Source organism: Nematolebias whitei, chromosome 22 (genome assembly GCF_014905685.2).
Source record: "Nematolebias whitei isolate Nwh7 chromosome 22, NemWhi1, whole genome shotgun sequence".
In the NCBI taxonomy this organism is placed as follows: Eukaryota; Metazoa; Chordata; class Actinopteri; order Cyprinodontiformes; family Rivulidae; genus Nematolebias; species Nematolebias whitei.
In genome coordinates, this window is record NC_056519.1 from 19,157,768 (window position 1) to 19,184,664 (window position 26,897).

At 38.9% G+C, this 26,897-nt stretch overlaps 4 protein-coding genes across 5 annotated transcripts in view; 3 read left to right on the plus strand and 1 right to left on the minus strand.

Moving 5' to 3' along the window:
• lamb1b (laminin, beta 1b) overlaps positions 1-1,106 on the minus strand; it is a 29,625-nt gene extending 28,519 nt beyond the window's left edge. Inside the window, 4 exon segments of the mRNA XM_037695719.1 lie at positions 504-676; positions 915-993; positions 995-1,052; positions 1,054-1,106. Of these exon segments, the coding sequence (XP_037551647.1) occupies positions 504-676; positions 915-993; positions 995-1,052; positions 1,054-1,106 (363 nt within the window).
• A 2,225-nt stretch (positions 1,107-3,331) lies between these two features.
• LOC119428073 lies at positions 3,332-4,635 on the plus strand. Its single transcript, XM_037695716.1, has 3 exons — positions 3,332-3,397; positions 3,471-3,529; positions 3,606-4,635. The coding sequence occupies exons 1-3, from the start codon at positions 3,375-3,377 to the stop codon at positions 4,457-4,459; spliced, it is 936 nt and encodes a 311-aa protein (XP_037551644.1). The 5' UTR covers positions 3,332-3,374; the 3' UTR covers positions 4,460-4,635.
• A 2,278-nt stretch (positions 4,636-6,913) lies between these two features.
• Positions 6,914-13,113, plus strand: ssbp1 (single-stranded DNA binding protein 1). 2 transcript variants are annotated; one of them, XM_037695718.1, is made up of 7 exons: positions 6,914-6,993; positions 7,717-7,803; positions 8,010-8,067; positions 9,123-9,263; positions 9,527-9,614; positions 12,621-12,709; positions 12,795-13,113. In XM_037695718.1, the coding sequence occupies exons 2-7, from the start codon at positions 7,780-7,782 to the stop codon at positions 12,833-12,835; spliced, it is 441 nt and encodes a 146-aa protein (XP_037551646.1). In that variant the 5' UTR covers positions 6,914-6,993; positions 7,717-7,779; the 3' UTR covers positions 12,836-13,113. The 2 variants fall into 2 exon arrangements, with proteins under 2 accessions (XP_037551646.1, XP_037551645.1); XM_037695717.1 differs by having other exon boundaries at positions 7,722-7,803.
• A 2,805-nt stretch (positions 13,114-15,918) lies between these two features.
• creb3l2 (cAMP responsive element binding protein 3-like 2) overlaps positions 15,919-26,897 on the plus strand; it is a 37,548-nt gene continuing 26,569 nt past the window's right edge. Inside the window, exon 1 of the mRNA XM_037696046.1 lies at positions 15,919-16,274. Coding sequence (XP_037551974.1) covers positions 16,176-16,274 — 99 coding nt within the window. The 5' untranslated portion in view covers positions 15,919-16,175. The remainder of the gene's footprint in view (positions 16,275-26,897) is intronic.

A 26,897-nucleotide genomic window follows, 5' to 3' on the forward strand; every position in this document is an offset into this window, starting at 1 on the left:
AGCCAAAGCGGAAGTGGCCGAAGCGGAAGTGGCCCGAATCACATTAGAAAAAACAGAATTACATTACACTTCTGCTTTGGCTTAATGCAATTCTGTTTTTTCTAATGTGATTCTGTTTTTTCAAATGTAATTCTGTTTTTTTCTAATGTTGTTGTGATTTTGTTATTTTTGTTGTGTTTTTTTCAAATGTAATTCTGTTTTTTTCTAATGTTGTTGTGATTTTGTTATTTTTGTTGTTTTTTTTTCAAATGTAATTCAGGTTTTTCAAATGTTCATTTACACCTTAGGGCCACCGTAGTGAACAGCTAAGGCAGTGAACATCTAAGGCAGTGAACATCTGGAAGACTTTCTCACGGTTGTAAATAACAACCATTTCCAAGCTGCTCAAAGCTTTCCCCCTTCTGATAACAACTGGAGTTACCGGTACTTTGAATAAATCTGAACGTTTATATTCAGTTTCCAGCAGAAGCAGCATTTTTATTTATTTATTTATTTTTTTTTACCTCCAGGTGTCCCACGATGCAGAATTGCTCCGGCTGATGGAGGCCGCAGGTGGAGGAGGCGTCGAGTTTGTGCGCCCGGCCGATCAGCAGGTCACCTGTGGCGGGGTAACAGCTGCCCTCTGTGCACACATCTGCAAACTCTGGCTCCTGTGTCCAAACGGGACTCCACAGGGCTGCGAGAGGACAGCGTCAGTAAAATCATCACTATGTTCTGTTCAGTTTTCATTTTTTACATCCAGAAAGACAAATAAAAAGATCAAAACAATTGTAATGGGTAAGTGTGAATAACACCGTGCATGTGATTTTCATTATATGTGTTGCTGCTGGTGGGAAACACTGGAGATGGGATTCCTCACCAGCAAGCTCCCAGCAATTTTTTTTTCCAAACAAAAACTAAAAGTTTCGACTCACCCAAAGCTGTTAAAGTGAAGCTCATGAACAGCATCTTCCAGAGAAGAGCATTTACAGCTTCAGTCCAAGATGTTCCCTCTCGCAGACGGACCGTTGATGAGTTTGTGAAAAGTACAGCATGAAGGGAGTTGTCTTGAAAAAAAATTCACATCCCACCAACTCCACCCCACTGTCAGCAGAGAGGCACAACATCTGGAAGGCAAGCTCACCCTCTGCTGGCAGAAGGAGACAAAAAGCTTTCATGGACTGCCTGCTTTTTAATATATGACATAAAATGGTCTTTTATGAATGTGTCAGACAGAATTTACTTGAATTTAGATAAATGTATGTAGACAAAATGTAAAAAATAATTTATTGTAGTAAGTAGCTGGTAAAAGTTCCATAATCCTGTTTATAGTCTTCTAACTACGATAATGAGAAATGGAAAGAATGAAATCCTGCAGACGAATGGATGTTAAAGTTATGTCAATTAAAACATCTTCATCCCAAATGTGTTAATTGCTTTACATAACATGTTTTTAATTTTCAGTACTTCATAGAAGAAATAACAGTCAAACGTGTTGGATGTAAATGAGAATATTTGTTAATAATAAATGTGAATGTTTCCTATAATACTCAAGTTTAGATTTACCTTGTCTCTCAAGCTGTAAACCACTTCACCACAATAAACTCACCTTTTCAACAAGCAGGAAAATATCAGCTAAAGTGTTTCTGTAAAACAAAAAGGAAATAACACAAACATTTAAAAACCTAAGTACAGGCCACATCTTCAACTAACATGAGTTTTCTCACAGATTTTATTAAAGTGATCATTTAGATTCCTTGGTTATGACTTTTAAAAGTCTAAAAACTGTCTAAAAATCTGAAATCGTTTCTGACCTGAAAGGAGTAAATTTAGTTAAAAACATAAGAAGCTGAGTCCAAATACTGTTTGACATCTTTATCAGATGTGATTCTCAAGATACATTAAAATAACTTTCTGATGTCAAACACAAACAAATCTTAATAAGTACAGTTAATAAGTTCATAAAGGGGTGAGATGGTGTAGAAAGCATTTTAAATGTCAGAAGGTCCTCTATAAATTAAAGCAAAATGTGAACATTTACAACATGTGATAAAATTGCACGGTCTTCTTCTTGTTTTTTAATGGCGGTTGGAAAACAACTTTTAGGTGCATTACCGCCACCTTCTGGATTGGAGGATGGACCAGATGCTACACCACTTTACACACTATATCCTTTCTAAATTACCTGTTCTTCTCAAATATCCAAATATGCTGGTAAAAATGTTATCCCCAGATCTTTGCAGCAATTCCTTTATCTCTAATTTACTTTTATTTTTATTTAAGTCTCTAACTAATGCCTCTCTTTTCTTTGTATATTTATTGCATTCTAAGAAAATATGTCCACAATATGATCACAATAGCCTGTAACATGTTTATTGATTATTGTCAGTGTTCTGTTTAATCCCGTGTGACCAAATCTCATCTTCGAAATAATTTCTTCTTCTTTTTTGTTCTATTAAATTCTCTGAATTCCCTCCTTTTTTTTTATATAATAAAATCAGTCATTGTCTCCTTTATCCCAATGCTCTTGTCATTTCTTCTTAATATATAGTTTTATTATGAACCTTGTTTTTACTTCTTTGAACGTTTAAATCCACATATTCTTTATAGCAGCACTTTTAGCAAAACGGTCAGCCAACTCATTTCTTATTATTCCCATGTGTGCAGGAATCCATATTAGTTTAATCTCTGACACATAATTATTAATCCCGAAAACGAATTGAGCTATTTCCAGTATAATATCTTGCCTTGCCTTGAATCCTGAATACTTATTAATGCGCTACTTGAATCTGAACAAACTACAACCTTTTCCCCTCTAATTCTTTCAACCCACTCTAAAGCCATAAATATTGCCAATAATTCTCCTGTATATACTGTTAAATTATCAGCTATTCTTTTATTTTTCATATTTAATTCTGGAATTACCACCAATTCTATTATTTAACATTTTAGATGCATCAGTATAAATTTATATATATTCTAAGTACTCCCTTCCTATGTATCTTTCCACCTCATTACTTTCTAATTATCTCCCTGGTTTCAGTAAATTTAAATCAACTTTGATTTGTCCAAGGACCCATGGTGGGACGACAGGAATAGCAACAGCAGGACTAATTGGAAAATGTTTTATTCCTATATCTTTAGTTTTATCCAGGATTATCCATCCAAAACTATTAAATTGTTTCTTTACTTTTTCTTGACAGGGTTGGAGAGTATTGCATTGTCTATTATTTGAATGAATCATAAAACTGAGACAAACGAGATGAACCTCAGCACCTGCAGACAATCAAATCACTGAGCAGTGATTGGCTCCAGGTTCCAATAAATACCACATCACTTGTGTACCACACACAGAACCAGGTGCTGCAGGCTTGTCCTTGAGCAGAGATCCAGAAATGACTTGTGGACTTGGTTTGGGGTGAGCGTTTGTTGTTGCTTTAACTCAAACGTCCTCTTTTCTTTCTAACCTTCTTGTTTTGTTTCCTGAACAGGATCTTGGTGGTGTTCTTGGTTCAAGCAGAGCATGTATGTTGTCTCTGGACTGAAGGAGGTAAGAACAGGAATGTCAGCTGTTGGTCCAATGTCCCACCACAGTGGACTCATGTTGTCTCCTCCTCCTCCTCCAGCTCAGAGCTTCCAGAGCAGCAACACATATGTTGGCCTCCCACCACCAGATGGCAGCCTGATCACATCTGGCAGCCATCCCCAGAATCAAGTCAGACAAGGCTTCATTTCTCCACTCTCGTTCCAGAGCAGGAGCTTCAACACTGGTCCTGCATTCCCCAGTGGTTTTGGGCCAGGACTCTCCACTTGGAGTTCCACACCAGTTTCCCAGCCAGCCCAGAGTTCAGTCAGACTGGTGAAGAGCAGAGCATTCAAAGCAAACAGGCAAAGGCTGTTTTCACCCAGGGCTGATGCTCCAATAGGAGCAAGGCAGTCGTTGGGCCTTTCTTCTGTTGCTGGTGGTCCTCAGAACCAGAAGAACCCCTCAATCGGCAGAAATTGGTCTGCTCTGTGGGGAACGCAGCGTCCTATCAAGTATCCTGTTTTGGCTCCCAGGCAGATGTTTTCCTCCAGACCTGTTCCTGCACCACGTCAACCTTCCAGGGTTGCTGCTAAAATGCCTTTCAGCGAGGTGGGCTCCTCTTCTCGTCTGTTCGGCCCAGATGCTCCTGGACAACGTGGACGCTCTGCACTGATGCAGACATACGCTCGTGGTCCTGCTAAAAGGGTGTTATCAAATCGTAGATCTGAAGGACAGAAGGCCAGGAGGTTCTCTCCTCACACCCAGGCTTGGAAACCTGCCATGGGGCATCAAGGAGGATCCAGACCCAAAAGCTGGCTGCAGACCTACAAAACCAGTCAGGATCTGGCTGTCCCCAGGAGCCGCACCATGGGAGCTCCTGGTCAGGGTTTTTCCTTGGCTACAGTTTACGAGATCCCTGCAAACTTTGGTGGCTTTGCTATCAGACGGCTGTAATCTACTTATTAGAACAAGGTGACCAACTGTCCAACAGCTTCAGATCCCTTCAGCTGCTCCTCAGAGGCTGGTTGGACCAGGATCAAGCTGCAGCAGACTACTGCAAATTTCTAATGTAACCAATAAGTGTTAAATCTATTTTAATGTCTTTAAATAAAATTTTTACTTTTAACTAACTAATGTGCACTGAAATGGATCCATTGCATTTAAATGTTTAGGCCTTTTGTAACTGGTCTTGACCTGTGGTCTCCCTCGAGCAGTTTAGTTGGCAAGCCCTGGTGTAAAGTTAAGGCAGCTGACTTGAGACCAGAGAATCACAGGGTAAACTCCCTGCCATAGATTTGTGTCATTGAGTAATGGCTCTGTGGGTGCTTGCACAGCTGCCCACTGCTCCACCTGGGTGTGTGACGGGTTAAATGCAGAGAACTAATTTCATCGTCTAGAGCTGGATTATTTGGCTATCATCTCGTGGATACGAGCCGGCACTTTTAAACCAACTGGCTTGTTGTAGTTCACGTGCATTTTGTAGTTGCAACATTCAAATCTGGGTGTACAACAGTTTATCACCAAGTGACTAAAACAAGCTGCTGAATTACCATTGGTTAATAAGTCTTAATGACTCGTACGGCTTGCTTCAGTTAAGTGGATAGATGACCAAAACTTCAGTGGCCCGACATCTACTCCCTGATCGAGAGTCTATTCCCAGAGCCTGGAATCCTACAAAACCTGTTTAAAGTGCATTAATCTTTTCCACTATGTGCAAAACTAAAATGAATGGTACTGAGCAATGTGTAAATTTAAAAAAAGCTAAATTCAATGACAATTTCCTGCAAACACGAAAGCCTCTACTTTATCACTCTGTGCACATTTTTTTTTTTTTTTGGTATACAAAAAACACAGGTTTTTGATGTATCTTTGACTCGTGCAAAAGTAAAAGCGGAAAGAATGGCACTGTGAGCTGTAAATTATTTTTTTTAATTTTCACATTAACGTTTTCATTCCTATCACTGTGCGCTTAAAAAAATGTTCCTTTTTAATTTATGTGCAAACAAAAACTTTATCCTTGACTCTTGAATACTTCAAGTTATTTACAGTTTATTTTCTAGGGACTATACTTTTTTGCAAATGTTAACGCTGCACACACACACACAATTACAATGTCTAATAGGTCTACCTGTGACAGTGGAATAACGGTAGTAAGAATTTTGAAAGTTTTCCATCTACCAATTAATCTTACAATGTGTATTCTAACATTGGACAAACGCCTTGATGTTTCCACTTCTTGAGCAGACAGCTGCTTTTCTTTCCTTTTGGTAAAATGAGGGATTCTCAGAGTAGCACCATGACACGCAACCCTAATTGTAAAACCACTAGTACCTCATCTACTTGCAGAACGTCATAAAATCCAGACTCGGTAAGTTGTTAATCAGAAACATGTCCACCCCATCCTGCAGACAAAAATGTAATTGCTCCTGCAGGTGACATGCCAACCAAATACTTAACTGTGTTATGGCTCCTATAATTGGAATGGGTTTGGGTTCTGGCTGAAATTTTTGGGTCCGTTAATAAAAATCTCAGTGCAGTCAGTAATGCACCGACAATGCTGCTATTTAGGTGTGAAACATTTTGGCATTTTTAATATGGCATCCTAACTTGGCCACTTTAAAAGGTTTCAAAGTCTGAGACATGGCAGGGAGCCAACTTCTCAAAATCTTGGAAATGTCTGATTCAGTAACATTAAATCTGAACGCAATCTCCTTATTGGTGAGCCCTAAACGCAGTTTCACGAGAATGGCCAATAGATGGTCCTCCAGTGTCGGACAGCTATACACAACCTTTACACTGTTGCACCTGTCTGCAGGACACAATCAAAGACGACACTGGTCAGACCTGTGAAAAAGAGCACCTGTGCAGCATTACAGTTGAGAGAAGCATAGGAGAACTGTGTCCTCCTGCGCGTTTTATTGTTTTTATCAAAACGGTTACTGCAAACTACAGTGCAACAAATCATGATCGTGGTTTCTTACTGCACCAGACATGCGCAGTATACCAGGAAGTGACGTTGACTGATAATCGTCCCATAGAGATCCGACCATACGTATACATTTTTTTTCACGATTTTATAAAGATCTAAATTCATCGATCCATTATCTTTTACCCGCTTCTTCCGTTTTGAGTCACGGGGGTCGCCGATGCCCATGTCCAGCAATCACTGTGCGAGGGGCGGGGGACACCCTGTCCATCACAGGGACACAAGAGACAAACAACCTTTCACTCTCACCTAGGGACAATATAGAGTTACAAATCAGTCTAACATGCATTTTTTATTTTTTTATTTTTACAGGTAATTGTTTTGAATAGTAACTTTTTTATGTAATTTTATTTTTCTTCTTCTAAAAGTTTGTGAAACGGAACTGTTATGATTTGAAACATTTCAGACGGACATTTAATACAGACGGACCGGAAGCAGCGTGAGTATCAGGAGCTTTTCGAAGTGGTAAATGTGCTGAGGTTTCTCCCAGCTTCTTTCCTTTGTAAGTAGCACGTTCTGACGCTTTTTTAAAACTATATATTTATTTTAAGTAATTTTCAACCTGAAAACTCAAAAATAATGTTTGTTCCCACATTTTAAGTATTTTATGTGTTAACATTTAGTGGCGGGAGATTTCTGAACGTCTTATCATACGGCTTTGACTGTATCACGTTTAAAGGCTTTTTCAAATAACAGCCATGTAAATTAACAGGTTTTGTTAGTTTTTGCTCTTTAATTTTAAAACGCAGAACAGTTTAGTCTTTTTTATTTGTCACCTTAGAGCTTTCACTTAGATTATTGCACATTAGAGGTCACAAAGGTGTAGGACTAAAGGGACTTGCGGTCACCTGTCCAGGAAAATGGGGAGTGCTACACAGGTGAAAAAAGAGTGGATGGAGAAAAGTTTCAGGAGTGATTTGTGACAAAAGTGTGTCAGCAAAGGTCAAAGGAAAAGTTTACAAGACAGTGGTGGAGGGAACAGCTGAAAGAATAAGAATGGAGCATTACACTCGATCATCTTGCTTCTTGTTTTTTTGCTCCTTGTTTATAAAATGTTGCGTTTTGTGTCATTTTTGTCTCAACTGTGGAAGAAAGTGTAAAATATACATTCACACTAATTTTGTTTTTAATGTAAGAAATGAATATAGTTTGCACCGTCAAAATCAAAAAAGGTGGCGTGTTCAAAGCAAACACATTATTTAATATTTTATGTTTTGTTGACGAGGTCAGTGTTGGAAACTTCTGCTGCTGCATTTGTCTGGACCCAGCTGCCTGCAGCGCAGATAAGATGTTGAGAAGTGCATCAGCACAGGTAAGAAAGAATCTGGTCATTAAATAAATATAATAATAATAATAATATATAGCCAAGCCAACTTATAAATATGTTCACTTTAGTTTAGTAATTCCAAACAGCTTTAAGCTCAGTTGTACTCTCCAGAAGCACACTATTCTGGATTTGTACAATTAAAATACGTTCAGGCGCAGTACTTTGATGTTTCTGTGTCTGACCTTTTACAGATTTTCAGACAGATGGTGAGAAACAGGAGTACAGACACAAGCCTCATCCTGGAAAGATGTAAGATCAAAACGTCTGATTCAAACAAATCAATTTTCTTGTCTTTGTTTTACGCTGTCGTATAGCTTTTTGAGCATAAAATAAGTTTTAAGTGTGTTAGTCTAGTCTTTTTCCATGGACTTTCCATGAGCCTCAGTTCATCACTTTAAATGTTTCTTACCCTCCCTCTCTCGTTTTCTGTTGGAAGATCACAGTGCAGAGAGAGACGAAGATAAAATATGCTTTATTGTCCCGAAGGGAAATTAGTTGTTTTTTTTTTTTAACTCAGTACATTCATCATGACAACAGCTGCGGTAGCTTGGCGGTCAGTGCTGTGGTCTTGTAATCCTGGGGTTGCTGGTTTGAGCCCAGATTACATCAGGAAGGGCATGTGGTGTAAAACAAATGTTCAAATCTTTCATGTAAGTACACTCGCTGCGATGACCTGAAGAAGTGGGCAGCCCAAAGGAACTTACTTACATCGATGACGATAAACACAAGTTTAAAAAGATTTTTAATTTCATTTATTATTATTATTATTAAGGGTTAATAGACATTTATAATAGTCGTACTATTTCTAAAGCTTACAACATCGTGGTAACTTGTCTTATATTTCATAAAAATTCATTTCATTTTACTTATATAGCAACAAGTCACAACCGAAGTCATCTCAGGACACTGAACAGAAACATTCATATACATAAAAAGTCAGTTAATAACGTTATTTATCTAAAGAGCCAACTAAGTAATTGCTTTGAGTTTTCACTTCATCGCAGTCTCCCGTCTTTCTTTAATATTTTAATGTATTGGACTTTGCTTAAACTCTTCAGCTCCACACTGAAGTTGTTAATAATATTAATAATAATACTTAATTTATAAAGCCCTTTAAACAACCAAAGTGCTGTACACACAAAATCAATCAAATTTAAACGCATAAAAATACAACAGTTAAAACATTAAGATCAATATAAACAGTGCAGAGCATTTAAAAGAGTTTTAAAAATGGACAGTGAAGGGACTTTTCCTCCACAGTGCGATCATAAAATCCTCACGCTGTACGTTTTTTTTTTCCCCAGCGATAAACCGGGTGCAGCTGTTGGGACGGGTTGGTCAGGACCCGGTGATGAGACAAGTGGACGGTCGTAACCCCGTCACCATCTTCTCACTGGCGACAAACGAGATGTGGCGCTCTGGAGACGGAGAGCTAAACTCAACAGGTTGCACATCTGAAGGTTTCTCTAGTTAAATGTGTATTTATGGTAAACTTTCCTGTTAAAGCTGGGATCAAGTACTGGTTTGCACCGCTAGATGTCATGAAAGAGTTTGAACTCACGATGGATGCTGGCGCCGCTGGTTTTCAAAGCAGCGGTTCTTGAGCTTGGGGGGTACTTTAAAACCAGAATGATTTCAGTGTGAGTTAGGAATATTTTCAGATGTTAAGTCGGTGTTTTGTGCGACCAGCTGCTGTTTCTCGCTTCAGGTGACGTCAGTCAGAAGACGATGTGGCATCGCATCTCGGTGTTCAAACCGGGTCTGAGAGATGTCGCCTATCAGCACGTCAAGAAAGGGTACGGACAGCGGGGTTTGTTTCACGAGTCATAGTTCACGTAAAACTGTATCGTACCAATCCTGAAACGTCAGTGTTTCTGAGCTGCCACTTGCAGTATCTGATGCTGAAGTCTTCATTAAACTGGGTTCTGTGCTTTGCTGGTGATTTAAGAATGATCTGATTGGTTAATCAGAGTTGTGGATATATTGGGTAAAAACTCACTGAACTTTTGAGAGAAACAGACGTTCTGTGGTTTTACTACATGAAGCAGTGATTGATCAGATCTGCAGGAATGTTTTATTAGATTAGATTAGATCCGAGTTTAAAGAAATCAATTGTCTTTATTCAGTCAGAACTGATTAGATTTTCCAATAATGCTACATGAATAAAAAAAGTTACATCAGAATTTTTTTTTTATTGTGAATCTTAAGCATTTAGCTCACTCTACACACAGTACGTATATATTTTTGCAATACTTGCAGTGACTGATTGAGAGGAACAAAATTTGAGTATTGGTATTGTGTAATACTACGTTCTTGTCCAAACTTGAATATAATCTTAGTTGTCACGTGTGTTTTTATTACTTTTTACAAGAAAACTCCTGTGAAAATTATTGTGAAACCCTCATAACGGCACAGAGCTGTCAAAGTTGTGCTTTTCTAAAGCCTTGAACATCTTCACATTAAAAGTTAACACGAGAAACACAACGCCACGAGTCATACAGCAGAAATGCATTTATAGTTGTAGATTTTGAACACAGAAGTTGACTAAATATATATATTTTTTTATCACAAATATGTCTAAAAAGTAGCAACTCAATCTATAAAGTTGATTTAGTTAGTCTTTTTTTACTTTTAAATACCCTGCAGTTATCAGTTTTATCAGCAGGGGGCAGAGCAGACTTGTTAGTTTCACCTGCACCGTTTTACAGCCCCAGGATGACGATCCTCAAAGTCTTCCATGTTTTACATCGGTCTCCGAGCAAGAAGTGACCGCTATTGTCAAAGGAATGAAATCCTCTTCTTGTGCCATCGATCATTTCCCCACTGCTCTGCTGAAAAGAAACGTCGCTTTCATCAGTCCTTTGATCACATCTGTGATAAACCTCTCCATCCAAACGGGTTTTGTCCCACCTACCTTGAAAATGGCAATCGTCAAACCTCTTCTTAGAAAGCCCACCTTGGATCCAGTCCATCATGTCAACCTTCCATTTTTGTCCAAAGTGCTGGAAAAACTTGTGGCAGCCTCAATCAGCCTTCGTTTCCTCAAGACTGAATTACTGCAATGCACTTTTTTTTAAATTTTTTAAATGGAATTCCATCAAGGCACATTCAAAAACTTCAGTATGTTCAGAACGGTGCAGCCAGGATCAATCAATCAATCAACCTTTATTTATACAGGTAAATCCCATTGAGCCTCGAGGACTCATTTACAAGAGAGACCTGATTTCAACAAAGAAAGATGACAACAATGGACAACAGCAACAACAATAAGCAGTTATAAAAACTCATACTACAGTTTTTTTTAACAAATAGGATGGCTAAAAGGAAAAAGGTAACAAAAAAAAAACAGCTAGATTCCAAGACAAATGTAGAAAACTAACAACAGGAACATGTCTGCATTGGACCCAGCCAGGAGTCCAACAGATTCTTAAAGACACTTAGAGAGGTCAAGGTCGCGAGCTTCAAATCTTTTTGTAAGATATTCCAGGAAAGAGGAGCAGAATAGGAGAAGGCCCTTTTGCCTAGTTCAGTCCTCATTGAGGGAACACTGCAGGTAATAATGTCCTGAGAGCGCACTCCGTAGCTGCACTCACGCAGAGACATGTAGGAGGAGATGTCTGAAGGCAGCAGACCAAGAAGTGATTTAAAGATGAAAATATACCAGTGAGAGAGTCTGCGTGAAGTTAATGATGTCCAGTTAACCAGTGAATACAGGGTGCAGTGGTGGGTACGATAATCACAGCCAGTTATGAATCTTAGTGCACCATGATAGACAGCATCCAACATCTGCAGGGTTCTTGTAGGAGCGTTCATATAAATAATATCACCAAAATCAATTGAGGGAAGGAAAGTCACAGATACAAGGCGTTTTCTAGCATTCAGGGTAGGATGGTAGGTAGGATGAAGCAAAGGAAACATGAGCACGTCATCCCAATCCTTAAATCTCTTGCTCCGTATTGAGTACAAGGTTTTCTTACTCACCCAGCGATCCATTCACAGCAATGCTCCACACTCTTAAAGATGCTCAGACATCAACACGATCCCTCCGCTCCACAAATTCCTACGAGCTCCACCCTCCCCAGACAAAACTGTGCACCACGGGTGACCGAGCCTTCTGCTCTGCTGCTCCTCGTCTCCCTGACCATCTAAGGATGCCCCACACTACAGAAAGTTTTTAAGAAAGGACCGAAGACCTTCGTATTTAAAAGATTTTATAGTGTTTAAAAGTATTTTAATCCTGCTGTTTTTATTTAGTTAGTTTTTTAGCTTTTAACATTTTTTTGTTCCTTTTTGAGTCCACATTTTATTCTCTTTAGATATTTTATGTTGTAGCACTTTGAGATTGTAAAATGTAAAGTGCAGTACAAATTGAATAAATTATTATTATTATTATTAAAGCTGAACTTCATCGAGTATAAGACCTAAATAAATAAAAAAAATCTAATACAAATATGTACTTGTATAAATTTGAAATATCGTAACTTTCAGATGATCGTTTAAAACACAGCTCTGTTTAAATTTAATTTTTGATTTCGTGATTTAACCTCATTAATATAATTTTTGTTTTCGCCCACAGGTGTTTTGCTCTTAATTGGGTGGATATTTTAAAAAATAATAATTCTTTTTTTTTTTTATATTAAAATTGCAATATTTATCTTTAACTATGATTTGCCACCTACTTTCAGCCCAACTCCGATTCTAAATACTCGTAAACAGAATTTATATGGTGTGTTACATCCTTGCATAAAAAATGTAGAAATACAATTTTTTTTGTGAATAACAATTATTTTAATCTCTTTCAGGGCCAGGATTCTAGTGGAGGGCAAACTGGATTACGGAGAGTACATGGATAAAAACCAAGTGAGACGTCAGGCCACAACCATTATTGCAGGTCAGAATAAATAGTTAATTCATCCACACAGCTTTCCTCTAACTGTAAAAATCACCTGATTCTGTATTATTTTTCCTCCTTTTAGAGAATATAGTGTTTCTGAGCGACAACAGAGACAAAATCTGAAATCCTATCAACAGGATAACTTCTAGTTTTTGTTTTTCTTTGTACTGAAGACTCTTTCGTGACAGAATAAGATCATGTTTGACTTTGGCGCCCTCTGCTGGTGAAAATGAAGACACGAGACGTCAAGAGGAGCAGAAGGAAGCTGCTCTGGTTCTAAATATTCACCGGTTGTGCTCTGTGCACATCAACAAAAATAGTTAAAAATGTGTTGAAACTGTAATAATTTGTTCATTTTGTTTCGTTTTCCTTTTTAAATTGTGAGGTTTTAAAAAATTGAGCTCTGTTTTGAGGAAATTCAAATTCTGTAAGAGCAAGTGTTATAGGTCAGGGTTTGTTATGCTGTTCATTTGTGTTCCTGCAGTTTTATGGTTTATATTCACCATTTCCACTTTTGCAAAAGCAAAAATACTTATTAATCTTTCCTTTTTTTTTGATAATGCTAATTATACCTTTTTATTTTGCTCGTAAACTTTTACAGGAAGTGTATTTAACAACTACATAACTTTTGTTAAAAATGATCCTAAACTCACTTTCTGTCTGATTCTGTCTTGGAGGGCTTGTCAACAGGAAGTGCACGTTTGAATGACATGTTTTGAAGTTGTATGACTTTCTGTCTTATCTGTAAGAATACAGCTGAATAGAGATAAAAAGGTTAAAGGATAAAACTAATTATTGTTTGCAGTCAGGGCTGTTGTAAATCACTTGTGTACATTAGGGTCAACATGTAACAGCTGTTTTAGTTGCGTTGCTTTCAGAAGAAAAGTTAACGAAACAAAGTTTTGACCTGAAAGAATTTATTCTTGATCTATCTTTGGGTTTGACCCCAAGGGAATTGTTGACTGAAAGTTGCTAAGCTGCAGAAACAAATGGCTGACTGAAACATGAGGGCTAAAAGTGTGTTGCAAATTTACAGGAAGCTCTGTCAAAGTCAGTTTCACTGCTGCAGCATTTTGTTTTACTTTTTACATTTTTGATAAATTGATGTAAAGGGGACAAGTTTTTTTTTGTTTGTTTGTTTTCTTTTCATTTGTAGCTTTATCATTTAATTTCTTCACTTCCTTCCTGAGTTGAATGGTTGCTTTCAGCTCACATGCATTTGTGTAAAAATGTCTTCAATACAGATTTCTTTGCCCCCCCCCCACCAACAAATTGTCTTTCAATTAAATGTATATTTAGCTGAAAATTAAACATGGGTTATAGAAAATTAAAGAAAATAATTGAAGCTGTAAAATTAGGCATAAAACAAGGTAATTCGAGGTTACATAAAGTAGTACTGTTTTGTATATTTAAGTGCTTTTGAATTGGTAAATATTTTTCACAAACATTTTAGGGTGTTTTTCTGGCAACAAGGGGCGGGATAGAACACAAGGTAGTCTTGGCCTTAAGGGATTGGCTGCAACGATTCAAAGCGTTCGCTGATTGGCTTGTTCATCTGTCAGTTAAGAGAGAGTGGGCGGAGCTGCACTGTTCAAGGGGCTTTAAATATTTGGGTTAACCTGATTGGTTAAGCTTTGAATATGGGCGGGGTTGTGAACGTTGGTAACCTGTGGATTCATTTTAAAGAAACACTGAATGGGAACAAAAATACATGTCCGACCGGAAACAAGTAACATGACTTAGAGAATAAAAGCAAATATTTTTAATATTGATGATTAAGGTACTTCGGTGTATTTCTGTTTTACTTTTTTTAAAAACTTTTTTCACAACGGTTTGAATATTTTTAAACAGACTAATTAAAATATTTTATAAAATGTTATTTAACGGTCTGATTCTAGAACAAGAAATACTATTTGTATCACTGTTTTTTTTTTTTTACTTGGAAAAACAAAAGTGGTCATTCCGTATTTTACAAGACTTTCCGAGAAACTGAGACGTTTATTTTCTAAACATAATGTCCCAGTGGCTTTTAAACCCCAAAATACATTACGGCAAAGCCTGGTTCATCCCAAAGATCCAGTCCCCCGGCACAAACGGAGTAATATTGTGTATGCTGTTCAGTGTCAGGAGGGTGATCAGTTTTACATTGGAGAAACTAAAAAGCCACTGGCCAAAAGGCTGGCCCAGCACAAAAGGGCAAAATCATCAGGCCAGGACTCTGCGGTCTACACTCATCTCCAGGCCAGCAGTCACTCAGGGATGAAGATGTTCACATCCTTGATAGAGAGGAGCTTTGGTTTGAAACCGGGGTAAAGGAAACCATCTTTGTGAAAATAAACTCCATTGTTAAACGGGCGGAGGCCCCTGTGTCCAATTGCAACCTTCTTACAATGCTGTTATTGCATGGAGTTGCTAGTATCACACAGCCCTCTGTGAATAGCAAGCGGCCATCAGAGCACCAACGATCAATTGTTAGGCTGGTGGTCCTCCTTTTGCATGTGAACAACTAGTTTTGGCTGTCACCATCAAACTGGTTGATCCACTATGAGAAGGAGCTATTTATTAAGTGAGTTTGTTGCAGCTCCTCAGACTGAAGGCGTTTCAACAAAGAAGAATCCATCCAGAGGACCCGACTCAACCTTGTTAGAGCTATCCTATTAAGTTCAATCAATCGATTCCTATTACATGCATACGAGGGTTTGACAGGTTTTATATGACTGCTGGAATAAATAATAATCATTTGCAGTATTAATCCATAGATTAGTTGAAATTATTTTAAATCATACATATTCTGTAATATTTTACTTTATTTGACTCGGGTGAAGAAGTGCGGCATTTTTGCACCAACATGTTCAAACTTGCTGAACTCATTATTTAGAGTGTTTTATTTTGAAATTAGTGACCGGAAGTTTAGCATTTTTAGCGTAAACAGTTAAAAAAATCAAGTCCCGAACACCTAATAAGATTATCCACGACGCATTTTCTGTCTCATATTTAACTTTACAAAGTATTTAGCTGATTCTTCTCGTATAGCCACGGTCTGAAGGTTAGTTACACTTATATTTGTTGACTTTTTGGACATTTTCCCCCGTAATTTCCTGTCTCGGCGCTAGCTTAACTCCGCCCACACATTCCTGAGTGTCTGGACTGCTCAGGAGGAGGAAAGAAAACAGGACGGAGAAGCTTTTTGGGAAACGGACACAAGAAGAACCAGAGTGGAGATGAGCGACAACAGCGCTGACATTTTCCAAACTACATCTATTCAATCCAACCGATGAGGCGTTCACGTGTTCGCGCGTGAACCAGCTGGACTTGTTTCTGAGCTTTGACTTGTTTTCCCGACCCGAAACACAAGTTGTCGCCAAGTTTTGAGTTTGGAGGAGACTTCAGAGCGACACGAACCTCGGTGTGTTTCGCTGCGGGAGGAAATAAACCGAGAACAAGGAGGCCGGAGGAGGACATCATGGAGATCCTGGACAGCAGTGAACAGTTTCTCCACTGGGACAGGAACCTCAGCGAGCTGTCCGAGGCCGGGGACATCGACTCTGTGCTCTACACCAATGTAAGTGATCGATTATTGATCCGACAGGAGGCTCCACCAGGGATCGATCAGGGCCTGGTGACAGGCTGAGAAACATCTCGCTTTGATGAGGAGTAGGAGAAAAGGGATACCCTGCTCTCCATTCACAAAACCGAGCCTTGGGGTCCAGAGCAGCTCTGTCTGATCATCTGGCTTCTTCTGGAGGTGTTATCCCACAATCTGCTCTGAGGTTCATGATTTAAATGCTTTATGAGTCTATTTTCATTATATGATGCTGGATATTTCTCCACCATGCACATGGGACACACCATCTATTTGCAATTTAAACAGCAGTCACCCATAAAATATATATTTATGGTTGCCCATGATCAAAAAAAGAAGTGATTCAACTACAGAACTAACCCGAAGGCGTTTTATAAATAAAAGGCAGATTTTGATATTGGTGTTTATTTTCTGTCACTGATTTCCACCCATAATTTAAAAAAGTTTTAATTACATTTACGCATCTAATCAAAAGCAGCATTTCAAGGGTTTCATCGTGTGAAGTGTATAGGATAACATGTACAAACGTATATTTATCAGAACAGATGCCTCTCTTTCTATTATCAGGCCATAAAAACAACGTGTCGCTGTATATCTTCTATTTGCAGAATGGTAATGTAATTGGATAAACGAGTAAAGATGGAGATAGATGACGCACAAGAGTTTCCTCTGTAACCTGAAGTTTTGCGTTTAAAAGCCAGTTGCGTAACTCAAAAGTGTGTCTTCCAGATGTTTTTCTGCTGTGGTATCCTTGGGAGCCGAGAGGAGTGTGTGTGTGAGATGGAAAGAGTGAGGCTGCTGGTGTGCGACGAGCAGGGTTCACCGAGTGTAAAAACAGCTGGCTCAGAAATCAGACACCAAAAAGACCAGATCAGCCGAGATGCAGACACGGTGGTGTTCCCCTTCACTTCTGAGGACGTCGACGCCAACACGCTCCGATCGTAGACGAGTTAAAACGTGTTGAAGTTCCATAATTCATGCGAGAGGAGCCGCTTTAATCACTACTGGAGGCTACGATTTCCATCAAACCACAACACTGAATTAAACAGAGGGCTGCGCCTGCGAACAAGTAGACAATACTCAAATCTCAGCTTGAATTATTAATGCCAGGAACAAATTCACACACGTCTACTCTTTTGATTTTAATTAATTAATGCTAAAAAGGTGAATTTAAGATGCTTGCTCACATTAGGAAGTTAAATAAAGTGACAGTATGTTCAATCAGGAGTTGGCAAAGGCCCAAAACTGAGCTTTTAGAAAGCAAATGTTCAACTCTTTTAATTAATTTAATGAATCAATCAAATAATGGATTTGCTACCAAAAGTTTAGTTGATGTAAGCAGCAAATATTCAGTAAAAATGCAGACATTATCCACCTTACACTTTAGAAGAAAAAAAAAATTGTAGGCTCAATCATCCAGGTAGACAACAACAAAAAAGTTAAATCATTTAATCTGGATCAGTTTCTTTAAGGGAGAAACATTTCATTTTCCATCCAGAGGACTTCTTCAGTCTGCCAACCAGATCTGCCCCATAAGTACTGTATTTTTCGCTGTATAAGTCGCAGGTTTTTTTTGCATAATTTACATGCCCTGCAAATACGCCGAAGCAGCGTATTTATGGATTTTTTCCCATATTTATAAACCAATTTTTGTCTGAGATATGACCGTTTTCATTCGTTCTGACTGAAAATGTTGAACACTACCATTTCCAGCCACTAGATGGCACTCTAGTAGTAAGGTATGCCGTTGTATCACGTAATAGGTAAAAGTGTCTATTAATGACACAATCTTGGCACAACACCGTCCCACATCTCTGGGTTGTCAGCGGTGACGCGTAACAACCGCAACGCATTAGCGGTGACGTATAATAGATGGGATGTATACGGCGAAGCGACGTATTTATGGATTTTTCCAGTTTATTAGACATATTTGGACTGATGCAACCTGTAGAGCAGTGCGACATGTACGGTAGAAAATAGAAACAGAAACAGCCTGAGGACACCAAGGCTAAAATGGTTCAGCAAAAACTTTTAAGAGTTATAGCATTAGCTGTCTACCTTTCTATTGTCATCTTTATTTAATCTTTTGCGCAAGGCTTCTTTTTTTTTATTCGTCCATGCTTGGTTGGAAATCAGAGGCTGTGTAGTCATGAAGAACATACAAGCTATGCTTTAGAATAATTACAGGTCCTGTGTGTGGGATGTGGTGACAGCCAGTGGTCAAAATTTCAAGTTTCAGCCCACCCACCTCATCATTTTCTTCCAAACGCAGCACCGATTAAAAATATCTCGTTGGATCCACTTCTCAGTCAGGGTCGGGCTCAGTCACTTTGGCTACGATTGTAAAATTGTGGTTTAAAATCTGAATTTCAAACAGGGCGACTTATATCAATCTCATCGGTTAGCACATTTTCAATCAGACTTTGTGTTAAGAGTTTAGTGACTTTACTGTGAAACGTCTTCAAGTGTTGGAAAGTCCAGTCAAAGGCCGTGTTGTGTTCTGTGTGGATATTCTATATATAGAGAGGCGTGAATAGTAAGAGTTTGTACGAGAGAGAGGGATGCCTGAACGTAAACGCCAACAGGACTGTAAGTGTTTGCGTTTCATGCAGCTTGAGAAACAGACTGGAGTCTTTGTTCCTGTCCTGGTTGTGGGTGGGCTCCTGCGTCCTCCTCTCCAAGGGGGACCAGTTGATGAGATTCCTCAGAACAGCGTGTATCAATGGCTGCTCTTCTCGTTGCTGGGTTTTAGCATTATCCAAGGGAGGTTATACGGGGATAACTGGCTCGTGGCGGCCAAGCGTTCATAGCAGCGTCGCTTTTTGATCCTTCGATGTCGGCTCTTCCTATAATTGGAAGCAGAATTCACCGAGCGTTGGATTGTTCACTCACTAATAGGGAACGTGAGCTGGGTTTATTCCGTCGTGAGACAGGTTAGTTTTACCCTACTGATGATGTGCCCCATGCCCCATTGGCACTGCTCGCATCCCCCACGAAGGTCATGGCATGTAAAAAAAACCAAAACCACCTGTACGTTGCACATTCCCAATTCATAGCGGCCATGGGAGACACCAAAATCAAACATCGCCCATCCACCACCCCTGGCTCGACACCTCACTGGGTCTTTTATCTAAAATTTGACTATTAAATGTGTATCCAACAAACTCCATGACGCACACGCATGCGCCAATGTGTCCATTGTTGCGCGTATGAACAAACGTCTCAACCCACTCAAAATAAAAAAAAAGAAGTTTTTTTAAACACGCCTGCGGCCGCAATAGTAACAGCCATTTAAGTACTATTTATGTTATTCATATGTTAAATTCATTGCTGTTATTAAAAGTAAAACATAACCCCCAACGCCAGAAACCCTAAGAGAAACGCTGCGTTAGTTTAATGCCTTCCCTTATCCTCCCACCTCTGCTTTGTTTAAGTCTTTAATAAATCAGGTTGTTCAGGTTTTTCAATACGAAGGCGTATTTCCCTTTTCATGTGCTCATTCACGACATTCATGTTGACGACAAAGAATAGATATTAAAGGCTTGCCTGTGTGACGTGTTTCGCTTCTATTTAAAGAAAGAAAAAAAAAACCGCGCAAAATAAATACCTGAATAAATCGTTACGACTTTATTTTTCAACGGTTGACGGGAGAGGCTGTGGAGCGGTGGTTAAGGCAGCCGACTTGGAACCAGGAACCTGCAGGTTCGACTCCCCGCCATGCCCACATGTTGTGTTGTCCTCGAGAAAGACGCCTAATCCCCAACACTAAAATAGCCGCTCCACTTGGGTGTGTCTCACGTGTGATGGGTTAAACGCAGAGCACAAATTTCATCATTGTATAGAAACACGTAATGATGACAACACATAGCATATTTATATTAAACACTCAACCGGTCAAAAATAAACTTATATTATTAACGTGAGTTACAAACCAACTGTAAATGATGGAAGTGCATGGGTTATACCATTTCTTTTGGTTTTTAAAGGAAAAGGTAACTTTTGTATGTGTGTTAATGGATTCAGGATTCACCTCAGAACCATAATCAAAAGGGCAGGTCAGGTTCTAAGACGGCATGCTCAACTCTGTCCCAAGCTCTGTTTGAAGATGTCCACTTTTGTCCCAGTCCCCATACATTTGGGTGCAAAATCCAGTGGCTCTCACCTCATTTGCTATAAAATCCCTGGAACGGCTGGTTTTGGCTCTTATCAAGGTTCAGTTGGCTTCATTGTGGACCCCATCAATATGCATACAGGGGGAACCGGTCTGTGCCTGATGCACCTTCTTCTTCTTGCTCTGACTTATGGACACCTGGGGCTCATGCCAGATTTCTCTTTGTGGATTTTCAAGAAATCCATGTTCAGTGTTTTAAGACCAACATTCAACAGGTAGTCAACACGTGCTGGAGCTGAAACCGTCTATGCACAACTGTGTTTCGGATCACTTGACTGGCAGACCACAGTGTGTCTAGTCCACTGCCATTGTTCTCAATCCAAACTCCCCACAAGGATGTGTACCAAGCCCCTTCCTGTTCAGTCTACCCTGTATGAAATCATATAGCTAAATTTGCAGATATCACTGTTGTTGTATTGATATTTAGCATTAATGAGTCCATGCATAGAACATTATGACAGACCCCACCCACTTAGCTCATAAACTGCCCCCCCCCCCCCTTCCACCCCCTTTTCTCAGGCCTGAACAACAAGGCAGAGGGACAGCTTCTATCCTAAAAATTCAGTCCCTGGGATGATGTTTTTTTAAATCCATGATTTTATTTGATTTAGTTTTGACTCGTCTGAGGATCACATTTCATTCTCTCATGTCTCAGATGTTATGAATGACAAACCTGAGTTGTGACGAGTTTTAGTTTTATTATTCGTGAGCGCAGGTGTCTCTTACCTGTCCGTTTAAAAACAACTTGTGATCTAATTTACGTGATAGGTCATGTTAAACGATGGTTCCCAAACTTATTGGCTGTTGATTCAGAAAATAACACTATATAGACTTTGGACTGTTGGCAAAATATCTCATGAACCTTATAGATTAAAATGAAACTCAGGAAGTAATCGTACCTCTACAGCTGATTAACAGTTGGAGTCACCACAATTCAAAATGGCCACTATGGCTGATCAGCCTTATCCAGCACTAAAATGACTAACTCTGTCAATTTTACTGACATTAAAATACAATTTGGAGCGATAGTTGTAGAGAGTTATTCCCGATACTTACACAAAGGGCTAACATGAAGATCACATACACTTTTTTTTTTTTTTAAATAGATTTGCTCCAAACAGATTTAACTCTTATTACCGTAATCTCCAGACTATAAGCCGCAACTTTTTTCACACGCTTTGAGCTCCGCGGTTTATACAATGCTGCGGCTAACGTGGATTTTTTTTTTTTTTAATGGGCTAACGAGCGTCATGCTGCCAAAACATTAAGCCTTGCCACAAACGGGCGCTCACACGGCTGCCCAATACACGCCTCTCTTTGAGGGGGTGAATCCTCATGACTCAATGAGACGACCTGTATAAATAAAGGTTAAAAAAATCTGACCAATGAAATTACCAATTACTAATTAGATTGCAGTCAATAACTTCCTTGTAGACAACTGTATTTATTATTTTTTTACCAGCCATGTTACGGTACTGTTCAGAAAAAAAAAACATTTACTGTACGCATTTGTGTATGTTACCGGTATTTAATTAAAAGTAAAAATAAAAAAAAATCGGTGTATATATCCCACATTACAACGTGGACACCCGTAAGTGCAGCCTAAATATGTATACAAATTTTGTTTTTAAGTTAGTGGGTGTGGCTTATATTCCAGTTGCGCTCAATAATCCGGAAATTATGGTATTTCTCCACACAAGATGATCTTAGTCTCAAACTCCTGGATGAAAGGCGGCAGGGGACATACATTTCTACAAGCCGTGCTAAACCTTTAATTTATACATGTTTTCAAGCTGTGGCAGAATGGAGGAAAATTACTCTTAAAAAGATAAATAAATAAAAAAAAAACAGACATTTTAGGAGTTGTAAAGAAGTCGATCTCGTTTAAATTTTGATGCAAAGGTTAAAATACTTGGCGCGGTGCCGAGCACATGCTACACCTACTGCTGGAGCGTATTTGAATAAATCATTATGCTAAGGAACAGTGTGTGTTTGTGGTTACATAACACACACACACCTGCTGTAAGAGGCCTCGGTCGTGTTTCAGAAGTTTTCTTGATATACTGTAGATGACTGACAGCTCAGTAAACACGCGTGTTTTATCCAAACACACACCCAGAGCGCTGCGTGTAAACAGCTTTGCTGCGTGTTAACACAGAGGAGCGCCTGTTCTCCGTCGGGGCAGGGCATCCTGCTCGCCGTGACCTCGTGCTGCCTCCGTCTGAATGATGTGAGTGAACTGGAACACGAGCAGGACATTCCTTAGTTGTTCTTTTTTTTTTTTTTTTTAAAGCGAAACATAACGTTAAATCCAATCACAAATAATCACAAAAGTCTCAAGTTTTTGTGCATTTTTCAGGTCGGTCTCTCCAGGTCGATCTTTATCCACGTCGTTAATCTCACCTAAAGAAACACAATGGAACTGACAGAGTCATTATTCCAGGCGTGGTGCTGGATCTTCAGGTTGTTGCGACAGTCGACCGAGACAAACAGGAAGCAGAAATATTTTAAGTGGTGCACAGAATTCAGGGACGTGTTTTGAAGCCCGTGTGAGAATCTTGAACTTCACTTGTGATGCGTTTAGACTTGGTTATAAAGAAAATGCTGCAAATTAACAATTAGAATATAGCACAGACTCTGTGGAATAAATGTTAACTGGTGCAAAATGTGTATCAGTTGATCAGGTTCATGTTAAAGACGAGACAAAACTGTCGCATCTGAAAAGCAGAAGACAGAAAATGTTCGTGTTGCATTAAAAACATGACCATGACGATTTAACGTTTCTTAAAATAGTTGTTGAACAAGCATCCTACATCTGGTCAATTAATTATATTTCAATATTTAACCTTTTTAAGGCACATTTTATAGGATTTTTGTGTGTGAACTCCTGGTGCTGACTGCCAGTTTGTGACGTTACAAAATAAAAGTTGAAGCCCATGAAACGTGGTGCAGTGATGAAACTCCTCTGAAGTTTAAGATAGTTCAGATTATTATTATTATCCTAAAAGTTGCCATCTTGTTTTATCATCATTATTAAACCTTAATTCTCACTCTCAATGATGTCAGTATTATAACAGGTGTTCTTAGCTGGAGTGGCTAATGCTCAGGTTGTTTACTTTTTATTTACCGTATGTTTCGGACTATACGACGCACCGGATTAGCTACGAGGTGCAGTATCAATGAACGGGTCTGTTTTCATACATTAAGCAAAACTAAAACATTTTGACAGATTTTTGAGCGCCGTGTACCACATATAATTGGTTCTAGGTCAGTAAGCACAACCAGAATTAATACATAAGGTGCACCGGATTATAAGGCTCACTGTTAATTTTGGAGAAAATTAAAGGATTTTAAGTGCAACTTGTAGCCAAATGGCTGAACCAACGTGGACAAAAGTTTTCAAGTTTCTGCAGTTGCTTTAATTAAATGGAAAACTATTTTACTGTTTCCAACAATTATCAGTCAGGCCATTTGGATGCTTTCTTTTGTGTGTTGAGACGTTTCACCCTCCATCCAGAAGGCTTCATCAGGCTGAGGAAACACCAAACTAAACTGATTCTTCCCCAACAGCTTACTCCAACGTGGACAAAACCAGTTATGTTGGTGCTAAGATGGTCACTGGGGCTCGCCCTCTCCCTCATCGACAGTCATGTCAAACTGGTTCAAAACACCAAAGTCCATGCTCAATAATCCAGGTATAAAATGTCCAGATGACCTGACTGAAAATTGTTGGATTTTATACCTGGATTATTGAGCATGAACTTTTGAATTTTAATTTTTGAAACAAAATGTTTTCGTTAGCACGTTGAGTTGTAACTGTGTCGACGTGTGGAAGCAAAACATTAATATGATTTTTAGTGTGTTGAGCTTTTTTTGTTTTTCTGGTGGCAAGTGAGCCCAGATATGTGTATTTCTTTACCTTTAAAAATTAAACCCATCGATCTATAAATGCTACTTTATAGAGTTGAGTGAACCTTATTCATAAGTGCTCAACAGTACTTTTTAAATGTGAAACTGCAAAGACAATTAAGGCATTTCTATTTTTTTAAGTTATAGGTTTTCACATGTGAAATCCTAAAAAAAAACTAGAGAAATTTAATTTCCTGCGAAAATAAAACGGCTGAAATTACATGCTGAAATGTAGCTGAAATGAAAGAACAAGCTTTAATTAGCAGAAGAAAGCAGAAAGAACACATTTTTGCTGCATTGGGTATAAAAAAGCTGAAATTAGCACAAAAAAGCTGAAAATAACTGAAAAGACAGAAAGAAGCTTAAACTAAATGAAGGAAGCAGAAAGAGATGAAATGAGCTAAAAAAAATGTGGAATTAGCTGAAAAAGCTCAAATTAGCTTTAAACAGCTTAAAAAAAGCAGAAAATTGTGAAACTAACAGTAAACAAGCTGAAAGAAGCATAACAAGCTGAAATTAGCACAAAGAGGTTAATTAGGCTAAAAGTAACAAAATATTACCACAAACAAATAAATTTCTTTGAAAACAGCAGAAATTAGCTAAAGAATGCTAAAAAAAAGTTAGCTGAAAGGTTGGAACAAGCTTAAATTAGCAGAAGAAAACAGAACATTAGGCTAAAAGAAGCAGAAATGAGCACACAAAAAAAAGTGGAAATTATCTAAAAAAAAGTTTAAATTAGCAAACAGCTGAAAAGCAGCTAACAAAGCAGAAAGGAGCTTAAATTATCAGAAGGAAATAGAGAGAGCACATTTTTGCTGAATTGGGCAGAAAAAAAAGTTTAAATGAGTGCAAAAAATGTGGAATTGGCTGGAAAAGCTAAAATTAGCATAAAACAGCTAAATAGGAGCTGAAATAGCCGAAAAAGCTGAAACTTTCAGAAATAAGCTGAAAGGAGCATAAAAACTGAAATTAGCAGAAAGAAGTTAGAAGAAGCACAAAAATCTTGTAGTTAGCAGAAAGAATCTGAAAGGAGTATTAAAAAAAAAGCTAAAAAGAAGTTTAGATTTGCAGAAGGAAGCTGAAAGAAGCTGAACCAGAACAAAACGTGAAAGGAGCAGTAAAAACTTGTGATCATTTAGATTTTTCCCCACACACTAATTAAATATTTAAAATGTGCGACAGAAGGTGAACACACGAGGCGCACGTTTTCTCTCGGTCAGGTCTGATGTAACTTCTCTCTCGGCGTTGAAAGCGTGCTCGGACTTCAGCTCCCTGCAGGCGGGCGGGCGTTCAGGAGCAAAGTGAAGGTAGTAATCAGCGCACGAGGGATCATTATGGAACATCCAGAGGAGCCGTGGTTCTCTGGGGCCAACCTAAATTTATATCTGTCTGGTGTTTCTCTGCCGGATTGTACAACCCGTCATTTGATTCAGGCTGCGTGGTTAGGAGGGTGCGGGTTTAATTTCTGGGTAGTTTACACACCCTGCACTTACATGAGCCCCCAGAGAAGTTTCATATAGCTGAGTTTAGTAAAATATAAACAAGTGAACACGTTTCCTTTTTGTCTTTATTTACTTATTTATTATTAAAAGTGAACAGACCATACAGTGATTCCAGGTTATTTTCAGATGTTTTCACGATGTAGACTCCAAAATTGTCGACTCGGCGTAAAGTTTACGGTGAAGTTGTCAGACTTGACGCCTCCTGCTTGAGCTCCTGTATTTCAGGTATTAAACTTCAAAGCCTGTAAACTGCTCCCAGTACGAGACGCACGGAAACATCCAACTTTCATGCTCCTTCAAAGCTCATCCTGCCTGTGGCTCAAAGTGTTCACGCCGGACCAGTTTAAGACCAGAAGCTATCTTTGGTTAGCCTTTCACCCCTCTTCCCAGCCCTTCCTCCACCGCCACTCCTGCAGGGTGAGCCGGGACGAGTCGGCCCCTGTCCAAAATTCCTGAAACATCTGGATGCTTTGCTTCATTCTTCTTATGTGAAATATGACTTAGCCTTTCCTTCAGCGGCTCGTTCGCTCAACAGGTTTGGAAGACGGTATTTAGAAAACAATTAGAAAAACTTCACACTCTGATTAGTTCCTTAATCTTTTATTTTATTGATGATGTAATGTTTGAATATGTAAATATGCTGAAGACACCTTGAGTTAATGCATACACGACAGTTATGATCTGATTTACATCCCACAGATGTGGTGAAGACTGAAGAGTGGGAACAGCTTGTACGTTTCTCAGCTTTGGGCTCCTCTTGAAACTGGAAATAATATTTAATTAAATTTAATACAAGTTAAAAAATCTCCAGCCTGATTGGCGGTGAGAGTTGTTCGCAACTTTGGACAGGAATGAACAATTCAAGTTTCATAAATTAACATAAATAAATAGGCGTGCACAATATTATCGACATGTATCGGCTGGAAGTTAAATATCGGCCATTCCATCAAAATAACGCGCCAATATAAAAGAGGCTGTTTTTGTATGACAACCCAGTGACAAGGATGCATGCAGCGCCAG

Bases quoted from the DNA above. Each gene is read 5' to 3' on its own strand.
- ssbp1 (XM_037695718.1), top strand. From the start codon at position 7,780: ATGTTGAGAAGTGCATCAGCACAG. The intron at 8,068-9,122 runs GTAAGATCAAAA...TTTTTTCCCCAG, and splicing joins AAGCCTCATCCTGGAAAGAT to CGATAAACCGGGTGCAGCTG. The intron at 9,615-12,620 runs GTACGGACAGCG...AATCTCTTTCAG, and splicing joins TATCAGCACGTCAAGAAAGG to GGCCAGGATTCTAGTGGAGG.
- LOC119428073 (XM_037695716.1), top strand. From the start codon at position 3,375: ATGACTTGTGGACTTGGTTTGGG. The intron at 3,398-3,470 runs GTGAGCGTTTGT...TTTCCTGAACAG, and splicing joins ACTTGTGGACTTGGTTTGGG to GATCTTGGTGGTGTTCTTGG. The intron at 3,530-3,605 runs GTAAGAACAGGA...CTCCTCCTCCAG, and splicing joins TTGTCTCTGGACTGAAGGAG to CTCAGAGCTTCCAGAGCAGC.